This window comes from Neolamprologus brichardi, chromosome 1 (genome assembly GCF_056152115.1).
Source record: "Neolamprologus brichardi isolate AB-2024 chromosome 1, ASM5615211v1, whole genome shotgun sequence".
NCBI classification, from domain to species: domain Eukaryota; kingdom Metazoa; phylum Chordata; class Actinopteri; order Cichliformes; family Cichlidae; genus Neolamprologus; species Neolamprologus brichardi.
This window is the reverse complement of record NC_142104.1, coordinates 42,063,825-42,081,575: the sequence shown is the minus strand read 5'-3', so window position 1 is coordinate 42,081,575 and position 17,751 is coordinate 42,063,825. Positions and strand designations below refer to the sequence as shown.

Below are 17,751 nucleotides of genomic sequence, written 5' to 3'. Positions count from 1 at the left end.
GAGGCCGACAGAGTGGTGCTATCTACATACCTGAGGTTTAAAAGTTTGCCTTTGTCTCCACGTTCATCTCCCTGCAACTTGGAGCTGGAGCACAGCGAACTGTTTCATAGCTGCAGTTCAGCAGAGGTGGTTGGTCCAACAGTCCAACAGGCATTGCTTTGTGTCTGTGGTCCGAGCTTCTTATCAGACGTATTTTTCAAAATGTCAAAACTGGAAAAAAAAATAGCACTTAGCTTCAGGCAGACTCTGTGTCATTTCACTGGACAATAAAACAGGTGAAAAGAAAAAGAAGAGAAAAAATAAAAACGTGTGCAATGACTTTAGTTAATCACACACTGATTCAGGACATCAAGCAACATTTGTCCAGCTAAAGAAATCGAAACTCACAAAACGTCTTGGTAAATGCAGCTGATGTAAATTCATATTCATGTGTTATTATTATATTCTTAGATCCATAATGGTTACCCATAAAGGATCATATCTTATAAATATATTTATACAGAGAGAGAGTTAATTTACACTGTCAACAAAAAACTGAAGCACATCTTATTTAAGCATATTTATATATAATTAGTTATTATTATGAGGCTGTATACTCTTGATTTGGACATTATACACGAACCTCTTCTGTTACTCCTGTAGTGTTCAATCATCAGAGTAATGTAATGAAAGATACTTACAGTCATGTGAAAAAGACATTTCTGATAGGACTCTGTAGAGTTATAGAGTCATTGTTAGCCTGCGGGTCTTCTTTTCACAGCAATAACTTCAAGGAATTATTCACTGTGTGAATTTATCAATCTATCCATTCTCTGTTGAGGGATTTTGACCAACTCTTCTTTACAATAGTGTTGATGGAGGTTTGCAAGTAAATCATTTATGCACAGCAGTTCACTCAGACTGAGGTCTGAATTTTAACTGACACCTTCTTTTTTAGCCTTTATGTGCTGGTGTGCTTGGATCCGTGTTCTGTTGTATGACCCAGTTTTAGCCAAGCTTTAGCTCCTGGATAGATGGCCTCACATTTGACACTAGAACACTTTGGAACACAGTTTTCCATGACTGCAAGTGATCCAAGCCCAAATCATCACCGCTCCACCACTGTGTGCTTGTATAGACTGTTTCTGCTGTGCTGTTTCTTCTTTGGTGAGGTATGTTATGGTTAAACTTGTCCACTTTAGTGTCATATATGTAAAGGACATTCTGGAAGTCTTCTAGTTTGTTCAGATGCAACTTTTCCCACCTAAGAGTGCTGCCAGAAAAGGCTCTCTACTGGAAAGGATCCAAAAAACACATTTATTCAGTCTAACTGTACAATCACCAACATTTGCATTATCCATGCTAACTGAATATGACATGTAGCTCTTGGGTTTTATTTTTTGGTTTGTGTAAGGAAGAGGACTCCCTTACTACATTTATTTATATTATACTATCTGTATAGCACTTTAGAGCACACCTTTCACTTTATTAAAAGCACCTTATCAAGCACTTTATTTAGCATTGCACTTTAAGCATGGATTTGCACAGTAAAACATTTGCACACAAGAAGTTTAAATATTTATTGACTATTTATTGGGAATTTTAAAATCAGTTGGTAGCCTTATTTCAGATCCTGCACAGCTGCTCCTCATCAAGGAATGTGGTGGTTGTCTGTCAGGAGAAAAGAATGGTGATTGAAATTGTGATTAAGGTTTACCAGTAAGGAAAACTAATGCAAATGTGTGTGAAATCTAGGGATAAAAGTAGTGCAAATAAGTGTAAGATAATGATTACTCACCTTTCTTGCCTGTGTCCTCTTCAGGGTGTTTGGGCAAATGTTTCCCCAGGGGTCCAGACACCATTTAAAGGTTCCGGGAGAGACCATTGGTAAAGAGAGTGTGGTGAATCTTTTTGTGCTTGGGTTTCTGGGTTTTTATAATATTGGGTTTGGTGTAATATTAAAGTGTGAAATATTTATTAATATGTAAATGTGAAATGTATTTGTGTATTTATTTATTCTTATTGATATTGTATACTGTGGTGGAAGGTTGGGATTTAATAACTTACCTGAGAGTGGAATAATGGTTAAATCTGTGACAGCTGAACATATTTAAGGCTGCCAGTTGTCATTAGAGGGTGGATTTTTTGTGCTGTGAAGAAGCTTGACAAATTGTTGTAAGGAGAGCTGCATAGAAAATAAATACTTTGTTCCACTACACTTGTCTTGGTCCACCTCACTGTGTTTCCAGCCGCTAAGGGCTGCCCTGTTGCAGTTTGCATCTTTCCCACTCCTTTGAAGATGTTGGCACTGAGTTAAGGTTTTCATACTTGCTGATGATCAGTTAATCAGATGCATCTGATTAGCAGCACCTGACGGCTATTTTCTCTCTTAATTCCTATGGAAGCAGGAGCATTTAGTTTCTGACAGGACTGCACAGAGTATGATGGTATGTGCTAATAGTAGCAGCACATACCCTGCAGAGTGGTGGAACAATGCATAACTACAGTTTGTTTTATTTATTGATTTATTTAATCATTTCTTTCACAAACTGGTGTCTAAGAACATTATTAAGGAAAAGACAATAACAGATAACAATAACACTGAATTATGTGCCAAAGGAGGCAGCGTAACACTGAATGTGAGCATGACTTTTGTTTCTTTGTTGCACTTGGAATCTTTGTCACGTGTAATAATGTATCCATTTAAACGTATTACAACAACTTCTTTTGCCCTTTTACAGCAAACAAAAACATGTTTTGTTCACAGCAAGTTGTGTTTCTGCCATTTTATCATTTGGCAAGAGAGACTAAAAGAAACTTTCTGATGAAACCAGGCAATACGGTAAAAAACAAACCAAAACAAGCAGCTGAGAGATACTAAAACTGGTATAATTATCTGTGGATTTGTCACTTTATGTACAAATTACACTACATACTGTACATGTGGGATGACATAGGACAGGACAGGAGATTATTTTAAGATTATTTTGCACTTGGTGCCATCAAACTATCATCTGATTTCAGGAGAACACTCGAAAATATATGTGGTCTCAACATATTTAGAGTTAAGTTTATCAGCACAGATATTTCTGTAGTGTTTCACTTCCTGTTTGGACATCAAAAGATTTCCTGGTGAACTTGAAAGATCATTTATATGAAATGTGCAATTATTTTATTAATAAAATATATATATATATATATATATTTTTTACATCATGTTGCATTTTCTTCGTTTTTCATACTGTGCTAGTTACTCACTCAGGTCAGCAGTTTGTACACATCTACGCTGAAGCCCAGTTACGTCGTTTAAAGCTGTGAAAGTCAAACAAAACTCCCTGTAATTTTTGATATTTAAACATTTTCTTCTTTAATATCAGAGATGAAAGCTTTACTTACTTTCATTTAAACTTAACCACATTTCTGTTTTCATAAGTGAATTGTAATGTCTTGTTATTGTGTTTTCTCCATGTGCAGGAGTTCAGGTGGTAGATGTCTGTCTGTACAAAAGACAGCATCATATATAAAAAAAGACATGAAGCTATGAATGCACTGAAGGTCTAACAGTTAATTCCAAAAAATTCTTACGTTCATTAAACCTGATTTCTCAAATCCAGGGAACTTGGAACACTGAGATTTCCTTCACTGTATGTCAAATAACTAATTGGTCAACTTTACTTTATTTCATGAGCAGGTTTCATGCTGCAGATTTGACGAACCTGCATTCCAAAAGTGCATAATTTAGGTATCTATGATACGTTCAGGGGTGATTCTAGGATCAGAGCTTTGGGGGTGCTGAGCACCCAGAGAGCTGCTCAACCAGGCAAGATCAACTTTACTCATCACGATGAGACGTCTTCCCTGTCTCTGCAGTCCCTGCATCCCTACTAGTGATGGGTCGTTCGCGAACGAAATGGCTCTTAGAGCCGACTCCTTGAAGTGAACGACGCGAGCCGGCTCCTTATTGGGAGCCGTGAGGTTTTTTTTTTTTTCTTTCTCTCACCCTCTCTCTCGCCCTTTTTTCCGCTAAACTCCGCACGCGCAGCCTGTAGAGGGGGGAGGGGCGTTAGTTACACTCACAGCAGCACAGGAACAGAGCCAGAGAGAAAGAGAGCGAGGGACAACAACGTCACATTAGAAAGGTATAGTAATCATCCACTATTTTCAGTTGCAGATGATAAAGGATTCAGAAATCATGCAGGCCCATATGACAGAGAATGTGCATCTTCTTTTTGTTTTAATATTTTAATTTATATTTAATTGTGTTGTGGTTTGCAGTGTTTTGTGTTGTTTCACGTTAAATTTGTTTAAAAGGAAAAAGCTGAAAATTTAAATAGTTAAAAGTTTAAAATGTAAATAGTTGTTCTTTGTATTATATGATTTATTTATTACATTTTATGTGGAGTGAATAAATAAAGTATATTTATGGTGGCCCTTAGAGACAAAGCATGTACAAACTCCAAAACACGTAAAAACTCAGAAGCACGTACAAACTCAGAATCACGTACAAAAGACAACAGAAGTGCTCCAGGATGCTAGGGTGCAGTGTTGAGCTTTTGTTACCTAGTGGCTACACAAGCCAGGAAGTATCAACAACCGGATTTGGTGTGTGGTAATAACAGGTAAATGAATTTTTTTTTTAATTATTTGAATAAATATGAGTGCTTGTCTATAAATACACAAACAATACGCACATGCTTTCAATTGTGTAATTTAAGTGATCTAGGTAGCTCTGTTTTGGAAGTTCAGTTAACGCTAGAAATGTGTTTTGGAGTTTGCACGTGCTTTTTGGAGTTTGTATATGCTTTAGAGTTTGTATGTGCTTTGTCTCTAGGGGCCATATATAAACATATATAAATAAAACCACTTTTTTTACATTAGTAATTCATTTTCTGCATAATTTTATGTTATTGTTAATGATTAAATAATTAAAGCAACAAAACAACCTGAAGAGCCGGTTCGGAGCCGAAAGAGCCGGCTCTTTTTAGTGAGCCGAGCCGAAAGAGCCGGATCTCTAAAAAGAGCCGGAAATCCCATCACTACTCTTCTGTTTTTGGAGTGTATTTTTATGTATCTGTATTGTATTATACAAACACTTTAAAAGTGAATCTCTGTCCAGAAAATGCACTCAGTTTACTTTTCACTCACTGTGAGCATCATTCATTATTCTCCTCAGTAATTAAGGTTAGGATATGTTTTTTATTCCAATCCATTCTTCAGCATTTAAATAACCTTGATCAGATTTGATGGTTTTGTTACAGACTTTACAAAAAAGTGTTTTGCTTTTCTTTCACAAATGTGGGATTAAATTGTGTTAAAATGTACAAAACAGTGATGTCATGTTTTGTGACGAGGACCCAGGCACAGACAGACTTGATGAATTTAAGAATCTCATGATTTAATAAAGAAATTTGCAGACTTGCACAGAGATGGTAAAATTATGATGACTGATAATGGAGATGAATACAACAGACGATGAGGACAGGGAGGAACAGAGGGAACTCGGGACAACTGGAGACATTTTAGGATGCAGGGACTGACAGAGACAGGGAAGAAGTCTCATCGTGACGAGTACAGTTTATCTTGCCTGGATGGGCAGCTCTCTGGGTGCTCAGCACCCCCAAAGCTCTGATCCTAGAATCACCTCTGCTACCATGCAACCCAACATAATACACAAATGCACGGCAACGCCTTGAAGTCATTCTGTTGTTTCCAAAGAACTGATGAGAAAGATGTTTGACTTAATCTATGTGTTAGGCAGTAGTTTGTGTAGGAGTCATATGAGTTGTTCCTTTTTTGATTAAGTGGGTTGGTTTAAATGCACTCACTGTATTGGTGCACGGGTGTGGGGCGTGACTCATGGGTGTGTTAGGTGATAAATGTGGTTGCACTCACCTGATGTTGATGAGCAGAAAGGTAGGGTGAGCATGAGGCGAAACCTTCTGTTGAGCGCAGCTTGAATCATTTTGATGCATTTTTGACTGTAACTTGATGGTTTATGTAAACTTATGCACTAAGTTATGCAACAGGCCGATGTTGTAATTTGGCATAGTAAATGGTGCAGTTATTTGTGCAGTCTGTGCATTTGTTTAATGGTTTGAGCCCGTGTGCCGATTTGTATAGTGGACAGTTGTATGTGGAATAAAAGTAGCACATAGTACAGAGGTGTATCTCATGTGTTTACTGTTGCGCGTCATCTGTGTCCTCGTGTTTAGCCTGCCGCGGCCGCTGGCTGGAGGAGCCGCAATAGTTTGGATATAGAGAATGCTGGTGGCATGAATGAAAATCTTTGAAGCTTCGTCCAGCGATGAAACTGAAATCATAATAGGGAGGGATTCTTCTATCAGATGCAAAGATGAATTAACAGCAGCAAAATTACAATATGTAATATGTATTTGTAAAGAAATATTATAGACAGTTTTGAAAGATATAGAAAGATCTGTAAAGATGTCAAGCAGCTTCTAGATGCTTAAAGGAAGCAGTAAGGTCAGTTTCCCTTCTGGGTTTTCAGTAGTGATGTGCGATACCACTGATTTCCTTTCTGATCCGATACCAAGTAATATTCAGGGAGGTATCGACGATACTGATCCGATACTTTGTACAAAAACTTATTTTATTTATTGTATCTCAAATTATAGCATCATAATGATTACAGGACATCAGAGTACTTGTTTCCAACAATGACGGCAGCTGCTTAGTTTTAATATTACTCTTATTTCTCTTTCTGGGTCGCAAAAAAAACTTTTAACATATTTTCAGTTGAGAATGTAGCCGTGTAAACTTCTAACTTAAAATGTTATTGTTTGGCTTTTTCAGTGTTTTATTTGTTCGTGAGTAAATCGGTTTGGCTGAGATTAAAGTTATTAGATTAGATTAAATTAAATTTATCTTTATTAATCCCTCAGGAGGGTTCCTCCGGGGTTTTCACACAGCTGAATAAACGTCAAACAGAAAACTGATTAAACAGAAGTGTGAGACGGTCGAGAGTTTACGTCAGCGCCCGGTTATATGTTAGATAGCAAGGAGCAGACGGCAGTTTCACTCCACCGAGGGAGCTCGTGACGTACTACCCGGCTTTCTTCAGACCGCGAAGGCCGGGTCCTCAGGTGGAAGCAGCCTCTGAATTTGGACACCCCCGCTGTTTCCGGACATTTAACGTATTTTATCCGATAAATAAACACTGTAAAATGTATTTATCCCCCCCACACAACAGCCTTTTTGAATGTCTCCCTAGTGTGGCCACAACACCTCACGTTTTTGCCACACGTATCGCAAACCACGTCTCAGTTTTTGTGGAGGTAAAATAGGTTCACACATGACTCCAACTACGCTCAGCCATTGTTGTGAGTGCGCACGCCAAGGGGCTGCGAGACATTTATACAGCCGTATTTCACACATGACTATGAAAGGCTGAAGAGGAAGTAGTTCCTTTGAATGTAGACAATCCGAATGTTATAGTTTCTTTCCACTGTGTTCCTGTTAGTGATAAACTACAAACTTACCCTAAATTACTGAAATATAAATATTTTAATGTGAGAATTGATTCTAGAACATAAACGATTGGTATCGGAGGAATCGATATTTCAGGATCGATCCGCACATCATTAGTTTTCAGCATTAATAAAGAAACTGCAACAAGGTGAGTGATGTTTGAGGTCTAAAAGAAATCAACACAGAGAAATGTTTACAGTGCTTTTCTACCTGAACATTCAAAGCGCTCTATACAGGTCGCCTCATTCACACCTGTTCATAGAAGCCCTTTTTCTGTGCTTTCTATCTAACATTAACACACATTCATCAGAGAGGGACTTGGGGTTAATGTCTTGCCAGTTAGCACGCAGTCTGGAGCAGCCAGGGATCGACCCAAAAACCATCTGATTAGTAGATGAGCTGCTCCACCTCCTGAGCCACAGCCGCCCCTTTTAGAGGTAAAGAATCAATTAGAAAGTAAGGACAGTAATTTTTTGAGGTGATTTGATTAAAAAAATCATTTTTGCTTCTAATTACATAATTAAGGTGTAATTACATCGTCCAACAAATTGATACATTGTCATAAACGTATCATTTATCTACTAAAAATACACAGGAGCTGGCGTCATGTTGTGGAAGCTGCCATCTTGCCCCACCATCATCCACTGGCTGATGGGCATCGCTGCTCCGCCTTTTCATGTTTTATGTAAGTGGATTTATACATTACTTTGAATTTAACCTCCTAAGACCCAAACTCTTCCACAGCATGCATTTTTAATTTGTCTTTGATATTTGGGCTGATTGGGTCCAATGAATGTAAAAACAAAGAATTACCAGATTTTTTTTTTTTACCTTATTTTTGTTTTTATGAAAAATCGAAGCCACATGTGAGGATATTCATTTAAAATTTTGATAGAACTGTAGCAGTATAATGTCCCCGTAAATGGATATCAGGCCCTTGTAGAGCAAAATTGAGTATTTTGGTCTAAATAACCCAAAATGCGATGTCCACATATGTGGACGGCAGGTCCTAGGAGGTTAAAGATGTCAAATAGCTCTTTCACACTACATATGACCGTTTCACATTTGTACATGTATATTTTGGTGATCTCTTTCTCAGTATGTTTTTCTTCTTATGGAAATAAGCTAAGATTAAACCGGTTAATGTTAGGCTCCAGTGTCCTAAAAAAATCACACCTTTCCCCTGATAAACAAATTGATTGGATTCTCACATTGTGTGGGAATTGATTATCAATTACAACTTTGATGAGCCACTTCAAAGAAAGTTTCACAGCAGCAACAGAAAGTCCAGATGTGGAAACATCAAAATTAAAATATCAATATTTTAATCATTTTGGGTAAAATTGTAGTTTTTCATAAACAGGAACACAGTGGAAAGAAACGATCATTCGGATTGTCTACATTGGAAAGAACTACTCCCTCTCCCGCCTTTTATAGTCATGTGTGAAATACGGCTGTATAAATGTGTGGCAGCCTCTGGCGTGCGCACTCACAACAATGGCTGAGCGTAACTGGAGTCATGTGTGCACGTGTTTTACATCCACAAATAGCCGAGACGTGGTTCGCGATACATGTAGCAAGAAAGTGAGGTGTTGTGACAACACCGCTAACCTCGTCAAACACCTCAGAGTAAATCATATCACAGAATATGACGAGCTTGAGGCGAACTGAAGAGGAGGAGAAGGACAGGTGCTGCTAGGGCGAGACATGTAAATGACCTTTAAATTTGGTAAATATTTTGTTACAGGCCCTTTAAGGGTGAAGCCTGATGGGAAATGTATTTTGGAATGTGTGTAGCGGGACTGCCGTGTGTGGGTGTGTGGAGAGAGAGCGGAGAAGAAGAAAAAGTAACGGTTAGCTACAGAAGAGACGGAAAGGAAATAAATTAAAGGAATATAATAACTCCCTCGACAGCCAGAGTTGTGTCGGCGATGCTCGCTGTGAGTAGACTGTTTCAGCCCACTGTACGCGGTGTTCGTGCCTTGGAGAAGAAATAAAGTTCGGTGAAGCAGTTTCCTACGCCTCCTTCGATCTTTTTGCTAGCGGAGTTGACCTGTATAGTAAGCTGTTGCCGGCTACGAGCCAGTTACGGAACTTTCAAGTAACTGCCAGAGGTTTCCTTACTACGGTTCGGGACCGCGGATCTGGCGCGGTAACAATTTTTACGTTTGTTTGAAAGGCACTTCGGTTTTATTTTGAAATCCATGCTTTTATTTTGAAACAGGAAACTGGCGCAAAACCGTTAAAGGGCTGTTAGTAATGTTTCTTTTAGGATATGGTAAATAGTGTGCCTTAAAGTGAAAAATATGTACGTTTCCTTTGCCAATTAGTACCTGGCTGACAGTGGCACAAGGTTTGTTAATGTTTCCTTTAACGGAATAAGTTACATGCAATCAAAATGTCGTTTAATAGAGTTTATGTTGTTAACCTTGACCTTTATGTGTAGTTGTAAGTTAGTGAGGTGATATAATGAATTGAGTGATGTAAATTTGATGTATATGCTATATGTGAGCAGGAGAAATTTGTTTCCTTTGATGTTATGGTATTAATATTGCTGGTTTTGTTTTGCTCCTAGCTCTTACGGTGTCTTCACTGAATGTTTCAATAAAAACCTTTCCAATAAAACCTCTGTGAAGCATCAGTATAAGAGACCATCATTCAGCCAGGGATGCTACAAGACAGATGTCTCTCACGGAGTCCTTTAGTGCTGCAGGCAGGCAACATGTTCAAATAGCACAGCTTCAGTTTTTTTATTTCTATATGATGAACTCTGCATTATTAAGTGATAAGAACAAGTAATCTGATGTCCTGTAATGATTATGATGCTATAATTTGAGATACAATAAAAGAGTAAAGTTTTTGTACAAAGTATCGGATCAGTAACGTCGACACCACCCTGAATTTTACTTGGTATCGGATCGGAAAGGAAATCAGTGGTATCGCACATCACTAGTGATCAAACGTCAGGCCAAGCTGGAACTGCTTCCTGTCTTCTGTAACTTCTACAACACTGTCCAATAGAGACACATGAATGAAATGCAGTGTCATTAAAAACACTGATGATCTTTATTTAAAAATGTAATATATTTACATCTGAATAAACTTTTAGGCATTACGCTGACGGACGGATGGATGGACAATGAATGCTTTCTCATCCTTCTTGTCACGCACCATGGAAGTGTCTGAGGGGCTTTTCCACTTGGAATCGGGATTCTGTGTCCACACTTCAGAGGTGGAGTTTCCAGCATCTCACCTGGGCCTCATCTGCAAACAATCAGCAGGAGGGCTTCTTAAACCAGCGCTGCCTGCTACTCCTCGCCAGTTTGTTCTGCCATCTCCAGTGGTAACTAGGCTTCACCTCTGCTCCAGTTCTGGCTTGCTGCTTCCCTGTGTTTAACCTTGTTTTTCCTGTGTTTAGATCTCCTCTGCCAACATACTCATCCTACCCTCAAACTCCCTTACCCGTCCAGCACTATTCATTTAAGATGTGATGGAATCAAAGTAATTATTTTCAATCAAATGCTGCAAAGGAATATTTTCATGTGACACAGCGTAAATCTTTCAACTTCAACTTCTTCTCCCTCTGTTGCAGAATTCCCGTTGGATTGTTCCCATCAGGAGCTAGGTGTTCAGTCTCTCGATAGCTTTTCCTCTGGTTCCTGCTCTCTGCTGACACTCCTAGCTCGAGCCACGTTCTCCATTCCCTCTCTTTAAACAAAGTCTCATAAATAGTTTAACTATGTGCATTGAATCTGCATTTGGGTCTAAGCTTTCTATGGAGGGAAGAAATCATCACAGTGACATCTATTCAATTTTTAATTCAATTTTAATAATAATAATAATAATGATGGATTGCATTTATTATCTATAAATTTATTTTATTATCTATAAATAAAATTGTAAAGCGCTTTTCGGGACCCCTCAAAGCGCTTTACAATTTTATTTATAGAGCGCCAAATGACAGCAACAGTCACCTCAAGGCGCTTTATATTGTAAGGTATACTTACAAAGAAATCCCCAACAATCATATGACCCCCTATGAGCAAGCACTTTGGCGACAGTGGGAAGGAAAAACTCCCTTTTAACAGGAAGAAACCTCCAGCAGAACCAGGCTCAGGGAGGGGCGGCCATCTGCTGCGACCGGTTGGGGAGGGGCAAGGAAAACAGGATAAAGACATGCTGTGGAAGAGAACCAGAGGTTAATAACAAGTACCATTCAGTGCAGAGAGGTCTATTAAACATAGTGGGTGAAGAAGAAGCACCCAGTGCATCATGGGAATCCCCCGGCAGCCTAATGCTGGGCATACACTGTGCGATTTTTGGCCCATTTTGAGCCGATTTTTTTCAGTCGTGCGACCGTTTTGGGCATCGTCCCGAGTTTGGCCTTGAACGTGTGTCGTGCATCGTCTACATGGGGTAACGAGAAGCGATTAACGCCTCACGACCAGCTCCCGATCATCAATCGTTTGCTGGTAAGAAAATCAAACCTGTTTGAAATCCTGTCGGTCGTCCTGAGGGTGTCACCGCAGCGTCTCACACTGCGCACGCGCAAACGCAGAAATGAGAGTGAAAAGACGGAGTAGAACGGCGGTGTGGCGTGTGATCTGGACACAAGCCACGGCACAAACTTCTCACCCCTGCGAGTCAATCAGTTTGAGCAGGAGCTGAATAACGCGACTGAAAAAAATCGCAGCACAGTGTATGCCCAGCTTATTGCAGCATGGAGGATTCAGGGTCACCTGAGTAGGCCATCAGCCTACTAAAAGGATACTGAAGAAACCCGTCGAAATAGTCTTAGTCTTCATCACTGCTGCTGGTGGACTCATTTGAACACCTCCGAAATTTGCACACAGGCAAGTATTCCTCTTCTTCCTCAAAATCCTCTCGGGAACGCTTCCTCGAGCCTCCAGCTTCATGGTTGTCAAGCTCTTCGTGCGCATCTTCAAAAAGTTCATCACTGCTGCTCTCAGAGTGGTCGTACACAGCTGAGCTGGTCCCCGAATCAGAGTGTGCAAGCCTGGATTTTTTGCTATTATGACCTTCTTCATCAACATCTTCCTCTCTGGACCTTTTCGTGGATCCACCAGGCTGCGGTTCTTCTTCTGTTACCTGCTGATTGATGTCCTCATCGGCAATATTACCAGCATGAGGACAGCCTACGCTATCAGTGTCAGAAGCAGAGAAGAATTCAGAGTCATCATCAGAAAAATCCTCGCTCCATCTGATTCTTTTGTTTGGTTCCACGTCTTCTTCATCCATCTCTCTAGACCTCCTCCTGGAAACACCTGGCTGAGGGTCCTCTTCTGGGATGTACTGGTGAACATCCTCACAGTCTTCAAATGCCTCATCAGAATCCTCATTTTCAATGCCACCAACAACAACAGCATTATGATCCTCATGCTGCTCATTGTTGTCAGCATTGGCATTATTGTCCCTCACATTAATATTTTGAATGTTTACATTGTTGTCACCATTGGCATTATTGTCCCTCACATTAATATTTCGATTGTTGACATTGTAATCGTCATCGTAAAGGTAATCGTCATATTGATTCAATACTGAAGCTACTAGCGCATCCAGCCTCCGACCAATATCACGAAGAGCAAGATATAGATTGACCATGTAGCCCCGGAGTCCACCAATATCTTCGTTAGCTGGTTGGTTAGCTGGTTGGTTAGCTGGTCCATTAACTGGTTCATTAGCTGGTCCATCAACTGGTTCATTAACTGGATCATTAGCTGGTTGGTTAACTGGTTCATTAGCATGTTCTCGATCTCCACCTGAAAACCTTTGTGGGGTAACCTGCCGGTCTGCAAGATCATTTAATCTTTTAATTAGCATTCATAACTATCTGCTGAAAATCTGTTTTTCATCAATTTCAAGACTGAGCACATGTGCTTACCATTACGGTAATTTTGGAATCCATCTCCTATTCCACTCATTTTGACTACAAGGAACACAAAACAACAATGATCAGTAAACCTCAACTCAGAATGTTCAGAGAATTTGCTTTTTTTGTGATGACTTCAGGCTGCGTCCGAACGTACACGGCTATGTTTGAAAACGCACGTTTTCCTTTTTCGTTAAAAAAAAAAAATGCAGTCCACATGTGCAGTTTTGAGAAAATATCTCCTTCCATATGTAAACGCTAAAAACAAACTGAAACGCTGTCAAGAACACGCCAAATCTTAACCGTGTAGAAATGTTGGCCAATCAGAAGTCTAGAAGCCTGGGTGGGAAAACCTCACAAAACCTTACGTACTTCTGAAAAGTTTTTGTCTTTTTCTGGAAAAGCAGCTAATTTTGTGTTACTTTCACGTGCCTTCATCGTTTCAAATGTTAATAACTAAAGACAGCTTTTTGGCTGGAACAGACTCACAACTTTGGAATGGACAAAATGCATACAGCATACATAAATGTCATTTTTTAAAATTACATTTATTCCAAACCGACTGTTTTGAATGTAGAAGCCACGTCTGATGCCTCTGTGTTTCTAAATGGAGGCGCAGTAACTGTGTGTGTATATGTCAGCGTGTAAAACCTGCAGATACTAAGATTAACAGACACAGTATGTTGTCTACATCCGCCATTGTAGAAATTGATCTCATGTAAACACTAACGTGGCCACAGCGTGGCGTCAACAGCGGCGCACACTTTTGACATTGCCTGAGTAAATGTCCGTTTTCCTCGTCCACACCTGAACACAAAAACATTGTTTTCAAAAATCTCCACCCTGGCAGGAGTTTTTAAAAATCTCTTCAGTGACTCAATCTGCTGTTTAGGTGTGGACGAAAGGCCCAAACGCAGAGACAAAGCTGCGCTTTCAAAAACAGCCCTGTACATGTGGACGCAGCCTCAGTTTCTCAGAAATTCTAATAGTTTGTTTGAGAACAAAAGTCTTCTCTATTTTCCTTAATGAACAAAATAATCTCAGAAATAATCGTGTTAAAAAGAGCTTCTGTCACTCAGATATGATTAAGAACATTTTCTCATTTATGTATAATTTGTCAAATATTACATCAGTTAAGTCTTCATTTGTTTTCCTGAATAATAGATCCACATCATCCTCTCTATGATGGAAAATATAGTCTAGTCTTGCACAATGTAAAGTACATAAATACTGTCCTGGCAGGCAGGAAAATCAGGCTTTATATATTTAAGTAAATGATCTTAAGTTTAGAAACTGAAATTTGAGCTTACTTTAGTTCTTGGTAAATTACAGAGCAGTTAATCCTCAGGGAAACGTCGAAATGTCACTAAATAGTGGTCTGCTTTCATACGGCTGCAGTGTCTCTTCAGTTTTGTGTTCATATGCTGATGTTTTCATTCAAAACATGCTTAAATGCTGTGATGTCACTTTAGCAGCAAAGACTGTGGAATGTGCAGAGATTCTTTTTACATCAAGTTCTTTGCTCAGAGTTTGATATCTTTTAAATGGAGACAAAAAAACACAGAAGTGAATCTAAAAGACTAAAGCAGTCAATGTGTTATTATTTTTATTTATTCTAATAGTTCCTGTAAAGTTCTACTCTAAGAGATTCATCTTGGCTTTCATGCAGGATTAAAGCTCAATAACACACAAAATATAAAACATTTCTTTATGGTTGTTAGGCAAAGTTATCAAACATATATCCACTAATATGCTCTCATTCTTGCTCTGCTCCCTCATTTTTCCCTGGAGGCATCGCTATGGCAACTTAATATTTAACATGTCTTTGTTATCAACTTTATTTGTACAAATCTGTGATGTTGATGTGCACAACGTGGGCTTTAGACCTCGGAGGGTTAATCAACAAATAAATTTCTGCTCATGACGGTGCAGATTTCTGACAGTTTGTGTACTTTAAGCATTTAACAATTTGATTGTTTTCTAATAAAAACTGTGTGAAACTCAAGTTAGACCTGTGTTTGTAAATGAACCGCCCCATGTTGTGTAGCTTTCTGGATTTTATACTTATTGGGCTACATATTAATTTACTATACAGGCTATACAGTAGATAAAATCTAAACTCACATGTTTTATGTAACTAAAGTGTTTAATCATGTGGGCTACAGACAATAATCAAGTTATGGTTTTCCCAGCCCGCTATGTCTGTGTCAGGGGCGATTCTAGGATGAGAGCTTTGGGGGTGCTGCGCACCCAGAGAGCTGCCCATCCAGGCAAGATAAACTGTACTCGTCACGATGAGACGTCTTCCCTGTCTCTGTCAGTCCCTGCATCCTTAAATGTCTCCAGTTGTCCCGAGTTCCCTCTGTTCCTCCCTGTCCTCATCGTCTGTTGTATTCATCTCCATTATCAGTCATCATAATTTTACCATCTCTGTGTAAGTCTGCAAATTTCTTTATTAAATCATGAGATTCTTAAATTCATCAAGTCTGTCTGTGCCTGGGTCCTCGTCACAAAACATGACATCACTGTTTTGTGCATTTTAACACAATTTAATCCCACATTTGTGAAAGAAAAGCAAAACACTTTTTTGTAAAGTCTGTAACAAAACCATCAAATCTGATCAAGGTTATTTAAATGCTGAAGAATGGATTGGAATAAAAAACATATCCTAACCTTAATTACTGAGGAGAATAATGAATGATGCTCACAGTGAGTAAAAAGTAAACTGAGTGCATTTTCTGGACAGAGATTCACTTTTAAAGTGTTTGTATAATACAATACAGATACATAAAAATACACTCCAAAAACAGAAGAGTCCTTGAAATGTACAAAATATTATTAAAAATTTAGAAAAATGGAGACACCTTGGCCTCTGGTACAACGTATGAAAAGATGTTTAGTGCAGATACTAATATGGCTCTGCAGAGTTTTTCTTTTCTTTTATCCTATGTCGCAGACTCGCAGCACAGCCAGGTGCTGGAGTCTGCTTTGACCCATGGTCCTTCTCAGCCAGGTATGGAGCTGACTCAAGACACTAAAAGACCTCTCACAGCTACAGCTGCTAACTGGGTTTGTTAGGGCAACCTGAATAACAGTTTTCAGTGTGGGGAAGATCTGATTATCCAGAAGATTGTACAATGTTAACATATCTGGGATGGCACCAGCCTCACTCTTGAGCTTCAAAAAGTTTTTTCTTTGTCAGTTTAACAGTTTGTGTTGTGCCTGTCACTGTTCCCTGTCTGTTTTCTTACCTGGTTCTTCCTGAACTTGTAGTTTCTCCTCATGTTCTCCTCTTTCCTCTCTCCCTCTTTGGACTGACAATCATACACAAATAGATTTTATTCAATTAGATTAAAAACAATACTATTAAGATCACTAATAAAAAAAGTCCTCTCTCAGTTTACTTTCAACCAAAAGGCAAATAACCAAACCACATGAACATCTAATAAAGGATATAAATATTGAAACACTGATCCAACATTATCCTTTATTGATGGATCATTTGATCTTACACGTTTACCTGAATGTGGCTCCTTTTTTGAAAAAACTTCCTCATATCCATTATGAACCTGGCTGTCTCTCTGTACACACACACACACACACACACAACAGCAGTTATAAGGTTAATGGGAATCCAGTCAGTTAGCTAGTAAGTACTTTGGGTTTAATATCGGCACATATGACAAAATAAGCAGCTTCTCTCCTTTTCAAACAGGACAGTGGTAACAACAGCAGGCTACAGATAATGTTAAGTTTTAGATTTTAAATAGGCTGTATACATTTCAATGGGAGCAACAAGACGGTCAAGTATCGCTGATTTTACTACAGAGCAGGACGGATTGTAGGGTAGAAACATCGCCGGAAAACACGTTTTCAACACAGCAGGTTACCTGGTGTAATGTTTTTCAGCTAAAAGGAAACATGGTCTGACTCCTACCCAACTATATAAAGAGTAACTTAGGGTTAAATGCAGCTAATATGTCCTGTTTTAAGGCAGGCGCTTCCACCTCCGCTCCGCTGCGTCTCAGACACCATCGCTCTGGCAGAAAGGGCCAGTGTTGCCAACTCCTTAGTAAGGAAAATCGCTATTGGCTGTCCTAAAAGTCGTTAGAAGTCGCCAAATGACGTCATCGCCTAATTTGCATAATTGGTCATGCTAATGTAATTGTAACCTACGCTGCTGGAGAGAGAAATAACATCGTGGAAGAGACATAAAGTCAGTAAAAAACGTCCTAAATGCATTTAGAGTTTATTTAGAACTACGAATTAAATTTCTTTTAGCAATTATTGTTTTTTAATGTCACAATTCCAACCCTGCTCCTTTATCCGGGCTTGGACCAGCAAAAGTGACCCGATATAGGCACTCTGGTGGAGTTACTCTGTGTTTATTAGTA

General features: G+C 39.1%; 1 protein-coding gene and 1 long non-coding RNA gene across 6 annotated transcripts; one reads left to right on the top strand and one right to left on the bottom strand.

Moving 5' to 3' along the window:
• The first annotated feature begins 9,066 nt into the window (after positions 1–9,066).
• On the top strand, positions 9,067–13,100 carry LOC148106509 (uncharacterized). The gene is made up of 4 exons (XR_015719181.1): positions 9,067–9,407; positions 10,647–10,810; positions 10,886–10,968; positions 11,060–13,100. It is a non-coding gene; the product is annotated as an uncharacterized LOC148106509 (long non-coding RNA).
• On the bottom strand, positions 11,097–17,383 carry LOC148106508 (uncharacterized). 5 transcript variants are annotated; one of them, XM_087842490.1, is made up of 5 exons: positions 17,137–17,383; positions 16,878–16,938; positions 16,609–16,671; positions 13,370–13,414; positions 11,097–13,277 (listed from the first exon to the last, which is right to left on the bottom strand). In XM_087842490.1, the coding sequence occupies exons 4-5, from the start codon at positions 13,407–13,409 to the stop codon at positions 12,262–12,264; spliced, it is 1,056 nt and encodes a 351-aa protein (XP_087698616.1). In that variant the 5' UTR covers positions 13,410–13,414; positions 16,609–16,671; positions 16,878–16,938; positions 17,137–17,383; the 3' UTR covers positions 11,097–12,261. The 5 variants fall into 5 exon arrangements, with proteins under 5 accessions (XP_087698616.1, XP_087698620.1, XP_087698610.1 ...); XM_087842494.1 differs by having other exon boundaries at positions 16,609–16,664; XM_087842484.1 differs by having other exon boundaries at positions 17,248–17,383.
• Positions 17,384–17,751: the final 368 nt, after the last annotated feature.